Below are 10,552 nucleotides of genomic sequence, written 5' to 3' on the forward strand. Positions count from 1 at the left end.
AAAAATAATTGTCATAATAAACTATATATAAAATTTTCTATCTTTTAAGATCCATGTTCATATATATATTATATATATTAATGTGTAAACAAAATGTGGACGTGAACACCAAAGCGTGAATAACAGAATTATAAATTAGTTGTGGACATGAACAATATTCCTTTGATTCCATTCATCATCTCGGAATCTAAATTCAACTCAAATCAAAATTACATACACCCACATCATGACAAAGCGCAAATTCCTTAGATCAGAAATCTATGACATGCAAGATCTATTACTCTCCGACAAAAGGTAAACGCTTCTTCGATTTTTCTCTCCGCTCATACTCACAATATCGTCTCTTTCTCATTTTGATTGAAGTTTAATTGCAGATAATTTATCAATTGAGCTGAAGAAGCCAAGTGTATCCAAGTGTTTGTATTGGATATAATAGAGTCCTTGTCCACGTTTTATGGTATAATTTTAGTAACATGAGTCCATGTCCACGTATTGTTGTATAGTTTTATGGAATCAAGACAGAGAGTTTGTCCATGTTATCTATTATAAACACATTAACATCACCCGTCCACAAATCACCCAACCACGCATCACTCGTCCACAAATCAATCATCCACAAGTGTCATTTCCATTAAAGGGCAAAATTGTCCACAATCTGTTGCTAGCCCACAACAAAGTGTGTCACATGTAAGAAGTGTCTCTAGGTGTAATAGAAAGTCAAAAAGTGTCTCTTAGTGTAATCAACTCAGATTTTATTGTCTCTTCTGATTATTCCAAATTATTCACACGTCTTTTCGTCCATTTCGCTCTGTACATGTGTGAATGATGCAATCTTTTTCTTGGTTTAGTTTAAGTCATTATCTATATATAAAGTTAGTTTTTTCCCATTCTTCTGACAAGTGGCAGAGGGTTTTTGCGACACGTGTCATTCATGCATTTTTTTTACATTTTACTTCTTTCTTCTTTTAGATTATTGCAATTTGGCCAAATACTTTCTAATTGTGCACTATCTAATCATTTTCACACTAAATATTAACGTATGAAGTTTGATAATCTATTTTATTTTTCACTAAAATTCAAGATGAATAAAGAAATAAATAAAATAATAGAAATATATTTTACATTTTTAATTTATTCACAACTAAATATAACATAAATTTTGTTATTTTATTATTTTTTTATTATTTTCTATTATTTAATTTACAAATTATATATTTATTTAACTATTAAAAATATAAAATGACCAAACTAATAAGAATAAATTACAGTACAATACATAATCTAAACATAAAACTTCCACAGTCACAGAAAAAAAAAACAAAATACCATAGTAACACTAACTCAATAAAGGTTTGGAGCTGAAAAAATATCAACAAAGAAGACTAACATATCTCATCTTACCATAGAATGTCTTGGCTAGAACAATCAGATGTCAGAAAAAGGTAAAAAGATAAAATATGAGACAAAACAATCTCCGGAACACAAAGGATTGCGATCAAGCACCAGCGCAAAAAAAACCAAAAAAGCGGGTTAGAAAAAGAATAATCATCACGAGAACAAAGCACCACGAAATAAAAGGACACATGTCTAAAGCACCGGAAGCACAACCACCAGCTAAGAGATAAGAAGCACCTCACAAACTAAACAAGCACATACAAGGCGCTCATGCCAGCGATAAACCACAAAACTCTAAATAGAAGAAACCAAAACTCCAAAAGACCAACTCCGCACACCAACACCAAGGGATGCATGAGAAGAAGATTAACAACCTGATTGGGGGAGAATTGAAGCCAACCACCGAGAAACCAAAGCTTAAGCTTGAGACCATAAACAACCTTACAAGCGCACAAAGCATACACAGAGAAACATACTATCCGAACCTGGAGTTGCAAATATGGCGAAAGGGAGAGCCACCAGAGACGTGATCAGCGACGAAAGGTGTAATGATATGAGAGAACAAAGAGATAAAAAGAGACAAAATGAAATCAACAAACTGTAGAGCCATCCTCGAGTTATGAAAAGAGCATAAAAGTTAGATCACCAAAAACAAGATCTTGAAAACCAAGACGAGCAGAGACTATTGATGGCAAACCAGCGACGAGGAAAACAACATCAATGACAACTAAACTTTGACCCAACCCAACGAGATATAGTTTCTAACCTTAGCCAAAATCTAAGGAAAAAGATGACCAATTTTGACCGAAATAACATGCAACGCCGTAAGAAACAACCGCACAACATGGAACTAATATGCTTGATCTATAATAAATACCAGATAATCTCACAAAAAAAGAAAGTGAGAAAAAACAAGAGCACGGAGGTGAGTCTTTTCCCAGTGATGGTGACAAGAACTACACACCGGAGAGGTAAACGAAATATATAGATGGTGATGGCTCATGGTCAAAATATGGGGGAGAGTGCAAAAAACATCTAAAAAGAATAATGTTCAAAAATGTAAAAAATTAAAATACAATTTTGACGCCGTTAATCTTAGAATCAACAAATGCCTAAAGAAAAAGTTATTGATATTCAATATGTTTTACATCAGAAACTCACTTCACCACTAGCAAGTAGTATTATACATACAAAAACATCCCATTCAAGGCGAGTCATCCGACGTACATAACGAGACGGATGTTACGAGGAGGAGTGATGAATTCTACCAGGCGATGAACGACCCTTAGTTTTTTTTTCCGGTTGTTGTATTATAAATTCAAAACTTATTTATATATAAAATATTTTCATATTGATTTATTTTTATTTTAAATTTTAATTTTATTAATAAATTAAATAATTTTAATTATTTTTTAATTATATTTTTTAATTCTGTAAAATAATAAAAACGAAGGTTTCGAGGTATTTACGAGGAAATATAGCGACCTCCTTACGTGGAATATTGACGTGGTCTTTACGACGAAATGCTCTACTTCGTCGTTACGACGAAATATATTCCTCGCTAAGTTACGACGAATTAGCGAGGAAATATGTGTTACGACATATGAGTAACGAGCAAACGCGGTTCCTCGCTAATTCGTCGTAAAAGAATTCGTCGTAAAGCCTCTTTTACGACGAACTCACGAGAAAAACCGCCCTCGTTAAGATTATGTTTTCTTGTAGTGCATTATTAAAAAGAAAAACACATAATATATTAACTTATTACCTACTACTACATAACATAATAAAACATCAAATAATGCTTTTCACAAATATATACTGACCATATAATCACATCATCCAAAAATCATATTTAAGAACAATAAAACAATATTCCGAGCGAAGCGCGGACACCCCCTAGTTTAGCATATACTTAATTAACTAGATAGTTTAAATGATTTTCGGTTTTCAATAATCGGTTAAGTGAAATTTGATTAATCTGTGACCAAAGAAATAACAAACCTGTTAACTCGTTATTAAATATGTTCACCAAAGTAAAATTTTTTAATCAAATTTATACTATTATTTGAGAAGTGAATTTGTTGATTTGTCATGTTCTTCATGATTTTAGGTAATTTTACTTATTTGTCATATTTTATCAGGTTTTAGCTAAATCATTGATTTATTATTAGTTTTTAGTTGAGTCACTAATTTATTAATTAAAAAATACGCTTATTGAATCTTATATATAATTTCAAAATTATTTTTTTAATAATATTAAATTTATATGTTATATTAAATATTTAGTTACTTTTTCATATTATTCATATTTTATTAGGTTTTAGACTTTTAACTAGGTTATTGATTTATTACTTGTTTCTAACTTACTCAATAATTTATTAATTTAAACAATACCACTAATGATTTTATATATAATTAAAAAAGAATTTTATTTTAATAATATTAAATTTCTATCTTATAGTAAATTTTAAATAATTGATTATAAAATCTATAATAAAATTATCAAAAACATATATAAAGAATAATATAATTTTTATATTATATTTTGTTGCTATCTGGAAACAATATTTTTCATTATAAAAGTTAATAAAATTAAGATACCAAACAATATATAATTAAATATTAGTCCAGCGAAAAATATTTATATAAAGATAGTTTCTAAACTATTTCTAAGATATGAGTGTTTTAAAAAAGTTAACATAATAATAATTATATATTTTGACGAAAATATTTGAGATATATAAATACTTTGATGTTTGATTTAACTATTTGAAAACATAAATAATAACTTATTATGTTGGTTTTAGATTAGTAAGATATTAAGTAATAAAAAAATTATACCCGCATGTGCAGACAAAACACTAGTTATAATTAAATCTGTGGTCAAAGTATAAAAAATCTATTGAATCGATATTAATCTGTCAAAATAAAGTAAATATGCAGTCAAAAGATAATAAATCTATCAAATCCATATTAAATCTGTCAAAATAAGTAAGGTTGTGGTCAAATGATAATAAATCAGTTGAAATACAAATAAATCTGTCAAAAATACGTGGTCAAAAGATAATAAATCAATCAAATCCATATTAAATCTAACATAATTCTCATTAGAAAAAGAAAGAAAATCTGCATGTTTTAAAATATATCATATATTGATTACCGAAGACAAAAAATATTTAAAATTTAATATAAATCATGTAACTAAACTGACGAGTCAATGATGGTAACGATATACTATGTATATATATATATATACACATAGTTCAGGGTCTAAAATAACAAATCGCTAATAAACTTAAGAGAGAGAAAAGCAAAGAGATATAAATGGGGGAGTATCTCAGAAACAAAATTTGGGTTGCTCTTTTTGTTGTGCTTTTTCTTATCTCTTCATCAACGAGATTAAGTTTGGCTGTTACAAAAACTGAGATCAATACCATATGTACGGGTACACCGAATCCCTCATCTTGTTTTGAGCTCTTCAAATCGGATCCTCATATTACAAAACTAAATCTGTCTGGTTTGGTCAAGGTTTTGATTAAATATGCGCATGATGAATCCTTAGACACCGAGAAAATAATACAATTGCATGCGGAAAGCATCAAAGATCCTTTTATTAAGAAACAATATAGCTTATGCTCCAACAATTTTGAATATACACTTGTGCCATTTGATTCAGCTCTCAAGTATTTAGCAGCCAAGGATTTTCATAGCTTAAATGTCAATATCGCAGCAGCGATGACTTTCGCAGAAAATTGTAAAGACGTTTTTGAAGAATTTCATATCAAACTGGATCCCCAAATATTGATGAAGATTAATGATTTTCAAGATTTATGCAGTATTCCATTGATGATTTCCACCATGTTGCCAAAATAATAGCTAATATTGTACCCGACAATCCGTATTGGAACTAAGTTTAATAAAAATGTAGATCGCTATGAATTTTTCTATGCAACTATATTTACTTCTTCTTTCACAATTGACCTAAATCTTGTGGTCAAAGACAAAACAAATCTCTCCTTTTTTAATTTTTCATTTGTCATATTCACCATAAAAGATATAATTTTTTAGGGTCTTGACATCCTCCCAAGTAAAAGATATAATTATTCATGAAAATATCATTATTTTTTTCTGAAAATAAATTTTTAATCAAACATCTTCATCACTTATTTTCCACGGTTCTAATGTCATCAATACATCAACCACCATGAACAACCAAAAACAAATCATTTATCTTGTATATCAATTCATTTTTAAACTCAATTCGACGAATTTCTGACCCCAAATCACGACTTCAACTTCAACTTTCCAGCTTCACTTCTCATGATGTTTCAAATGGCTCCATAATCTCTAGAATGCTCTGAAACATACATTGCCCTGCAAAGATCCTAAAACAGACTCAAACACACATAAAATAGACTCTAGAAATAGCTTTATATCATGGTTAAAATCCCTAAAAACCAAAGTATAGCGAAATTCTTGGGTCATCTCAATGGGTTCAGAAACCACACATTTATCTGGATCATCATAGCGTACTTCCACCTATCCACTCAGAGGAAGGTCTTTTCGTAATGGATGACTCCCACCTGAGGGCGAAGTCATGACTCGACCGAAAGGAGAGGCCTATCGAAATTCGTGTTTTTCTTTCCCTCAAGAAAAACATAGAATGAACCTGTGGAAGAGGTTTGAAAACATTGGAACTCACCTTTCTTTAGAACACCACTATCACCTCTACAATATTGCAAGCCACATCAAAAATATCAAGTTTATAATACATTTCCATATATTTGAACTCCGGTTATCAACCAGACCATCTAGCCCATAGCTCACTAGATACCATTCGACATATCTCTTTACTAACCTCGTTTTTTCTGATATATAATGTTCACCTGAGGTTACGAGGGATTATTTTTGATATATAATGTTCACCTTATTTTGTGACAAAAAAAAATGTTCACCTTATGAGGACTGAAAAAAGATAAAGCATGTGCTACTTAAGTGTCTTCCTGTGCTACAAACCTATGCTCTCTTACAGGTTCCATTCAACGCTAGTGTATTTTCTATGTAACTGGTAGTATTCCAAAATTTGGACTACTTATTTTATTAGTTTCCTTGAGAAATTTTATATTAGCAATTTTTATAGTATTATGGCATATGTGGAAGATTAGGAATGATACTTTTTTAGTAATATTGATTGGGATCCTAAAAATATTATTAACATTTCAAATATAAAATCACTATTTTAGAAAACCGGATTTATCTAAAATTAATAGTTTACCACACGACCAGCTGTCAGTGAAAGTTACAAGGGCCTCCAATCGGGTTCAAACTGTAGACAGAATTTCAGAACAAAGATGATTAGACAGTCATGAGGGTGTGGATGTTTGGATGGGGTCATGACAAGAAGTAGTCTCTCACCATTGAATGCTAAGCTAGGCCTGATTTTGGCTATGAAGTGTATAACTGCATTTTCAAAAACGAAAGTATATTTTGTAAGAGCATCTCCCTTATAAAGTTTTTTTGTTTTTCGACTTCGAAACTTCAAATTTAGAGTTTTAAAAAGTGAAACTTCGTATTTGAAGTTTCATTACTCAAAACTCTAAATTTGAAGTTTCATCTTTTTATTTGCATTTTGGTCCTCATAATTAATTATACATCACATTTATGATTCTTAAGTATTTTTTCATTTATAGTTTAAATCTTTAAAACTTTTGTATATTTTAAATATTTTAAATATATTTTTATAAATTTAAATTTTACACATAAAAGTTTTTAAAAAATTAAAATAAGATTTATAATATTTTAAAAGTAGAATTAGACAACAAGAATATTACAAAAGAAACTTAATAAATTTTTTTTAAGAAGATACATGAAAACATAACTCTGCCACAAATTTAAATATTACAACAACACTAATAGTCTAGTAAATTTTCTCTGGAACTTCTAAAATGTTGTTCAAACAAATTTTGTGTAACCGAAAATGGAGCATTAAGAAAATAATGTTATGTAATAATATGATATTTTGCTTCTAATTTAATATTTAATTATGTATATCTATTTATAATTTTATATTTTATTGTAAAATTTTATTAATTAATATTATTATAATATTTTTATATATGTGCTAGTTATCTATAAAAGTTGTATGGATTTCTATTAATTATGACAAATATAAAGAGCATAATGTAAATTACAAATAATTTTGAAATTAAATTTGAAGTTTTGCAACCACTGGACTGGCATGCTTTCTCAATTCAAAAATATAAATCTTTCTCAATACCATTGCTATTTTAGTGATCCCACACAAAAACAACACAAGCAGATAACCTAACACATAGTACTTAACCAATATATTCAACATGTAGACATTGTATGGTGATTTAAATGGTTCTTGGTTACTTATTCATATTGTCAAAGGCATCAACTTTCATGCCTTCAAAAGCTAATTTTTTAATACTCTGCGATCATAATACATCTCTAGCCATTCTACCTATGTCATGCGATTCTACACCATGACAAGAGCCATTTCTTGATCAGTAGCCACTAACCATATCAAATTACAAAATTACAAAAACAAACTATAAATTACTAAGTTTCAGAGAGCAATAGAACGTACCAAAAATACACAAGCAAAATAAATTATCAAAACTTACCTTAGAAGCATATTTTCGAGAGTGTATTCCCAAAACGAAAGTACAATCTCCTTTCAAACTGTTCCTTCACTTCCCCACAAACTGAACAAACCCAGAAATAAACTCGACCTCAAATTAAAACCTCAACTCTCCCAGAAGTTGAAATATTAGTCAAAATATTATTGTATCCAGATATGAAAATCGAACACTCTACCCACAAATAAAAATAGAACTTGGACTTGAACTCTAGAAACATTTTATTCGCTTTTAGTACTCTTATTCCCCATATTATATCGTTGTGATGTCGAATTTCCAAACTCGAACCCTAGTTTTCTAAGTTTTTGCCGATATGTCGATATAACAACATAAATCAAACTAAATGTCAGTTATCTCAAATGTGAAAGATGTTGAATAAAAAGGCTGACGTTCTATTTCCCCGAAGAACTATCATATATTTACCAAATCCACATATAAGTAAGCCCACTTCTATATCCACATGTAACTGAATTCGGAATCCAATTTTTACCCAATATGGAAGTTCAAATTCTACTTCTCCATCTATTCAATGTTCAAAACCGAAACACACACATACGTGGTTTACAATCCTTTCACTGTTTACCATGCACGTGTGATCGGAAGTTCCATGTATTTGATCAATTGTACCAGACCAGATCTAGATGCAGTAAACGTACTTAGTCAATATACAAGTAATCCATATCATACACAGTGGAAAGCTATAACGAGAGTACTCAATTACTTGCGCTACACCAAAGATTTTTCACTTCATTATGGTAAAGAACCAGCCGTTTTAGAAAGATACGATGACGCTAATTGGATATCAGATTCTAGAAACTTAAAATTCACAAGTGGATATGTCTTAACACTAGGAGGATGAGCAATATCATGAAAATCTACCAAACAAACAATGCTAGCCAGATCCACCATGGAATCTGAGTTCATAGCCTTAGACAAAACAATAGAAGAAGGTGAATGGCTTAGAAAGTTTTTGGAAGATATATATATATATATATATGGGGGAAACATGTGCCAGCTATACGCATACATTGTGACTGTTAATCGGCTACTGCTCGGGGTCAGAATAATCCTTTTACAATGGTAAATCTCGTCACATCAGAAGACGACATAAAACCATTAGACAACTTATCTCAAGTGGTGTAATCGCAATAGACTACATCAAATCGGCTGACAACCTAGCGGATCCATTTACTAAAGGTTTCCCACTAGATGTTGTTGCTAAATCATCAAAAGGAATGTGGTTAAATCCTATAACGAATGCGGATGCTTGATTGCAACCCTACCTATCATGATTTGAGATCCCAAGACGTAGGTTCAGAGGGAAAACAAAATCAAACATAATCTAATCAAAGAACTTTGAGAAAAAGTAGTCTCTTCCCAGCTCCTAAGATGATAAAAGTGCTAACGAATGTGAGAAGGATAAGCATAAGCTTTTAATGATTCCATTGCTTCTAAAGGGAAGTATTACTCAATACTTTTCATGGTCAATCATCTAATGAGTGTGAAATGGAACCGTTTGTAGGAAAATGAATGCAAGACTATATTCTCTAAGTTCACTCATGAAAATCATGAAAAGTTCAGGGCCACAATAAACACAATAGAGAACTAAGTTCTACGAGAAAATGAAGATGCATTATGCATGTTGTCTCGGTCTACATAAAATACCAGTTTGTTAAAGACATCATGTTCACCTTCTCGTAAAGTAAACCCGACATATAATAACTATGAGTGGTTCAAGGCTTAAAAATGTCACCAACTCAAACACAGTGAATTTTTCGAAAAACTCTCGATAAGTCTGTTTGTCTGTCTAGTCAGGAATAGTTTAAGTATAGTAACTAGAATATATCGAGTCTGCATATGTTTAGAGTCATTTCTATTCATGTGGAGGATTGTTGGACCAATTAAATCCCATTGAGCATTAATTAAAATGTGAAAAACAAGTGACATGGGTTTTTATAATAAACAGCCCAAATAATACAATTGTAATGAGGAATGGGAAAGTCCCACATCAGTAACAAGAGGAGTGATTGAGCAGTATATATATGTTCCCTTGCTATAAATGTTCAAACGGCTTCAGGAGAGAAAGGAAGCTCCCTATGCGCGCGCCGCCGTCCGGCTCGGCGTGGGCTTGGGTCTTGGGTCCAATAAGGTTCTTTTTGGAACAAATTAATTTGGTTTTTGGCCCATTTTCGAGTCAAAAACAGAATGCAATTCGTTTCTAAACGATGTGTAGGTCGTCTCAGAACGACACACATTTTTCCATTCGCCCAAGATATTTAAACGAGAAGAGAGCGTCTTACGGAATAAGTATAGCAATTCAACTTCCCTCGATCTCCGTGAGATTCTCGCCCACGTGCAGCAGTAGTTGTGGGAAATGAATATTTTTCTTCTCTTTAATTATCACCTCTCCTCTTATTTCATTACTGACTATTTTCGCATCGAAAACTGATGATAGGAGTTTCAAGGCTCCTAATCAAATGTTATAGTATAAA

The 10,552-nt window shown here is 31.0% G+C and overlaps 1 protein-coding gene across 1 annotated transcript; it reads left to right on the plus strand.

Annotated features, from left to right (window-relative positions):
• The first annotated feature begins 4,685 nt into the window (after positions 1-4,685).
• LOC106334058 (pectinesterase inhibitor-like) lies at positions 4,686-5,334 on the plus strand. Its single transcript, XM_013772416.1, has one exon. It carries the CDS (start codon positions 4,720-4,722, stop codon positions 5,266-5,268), a length of 549 nt encoding a protein of 182 aa, XP_013627870.1. The 5' UTR covers positions 4,686-4,719; the 3' UTR covers positions 5,269-5,334.
• The last annotated feature ends 5,218 nt before the right edge of the window (positions 5,335-10,552 follow it).

Source organism: Brassica oleracea, chromosome C3, assembly GCF_000695525.1.
Source record: "Brassica oleracea var. oleracea cultivar TO1000 chromosome C3, BOL, whole genome shotgun sequence".
In the NCBI taxonomy this organism is placed as follows: Eukaryota; Viridiplantae; Streptophyta; class Magnoliopsida; order Brassicales; family Brassicaceae; genus Brassica; species Brassica oleracea.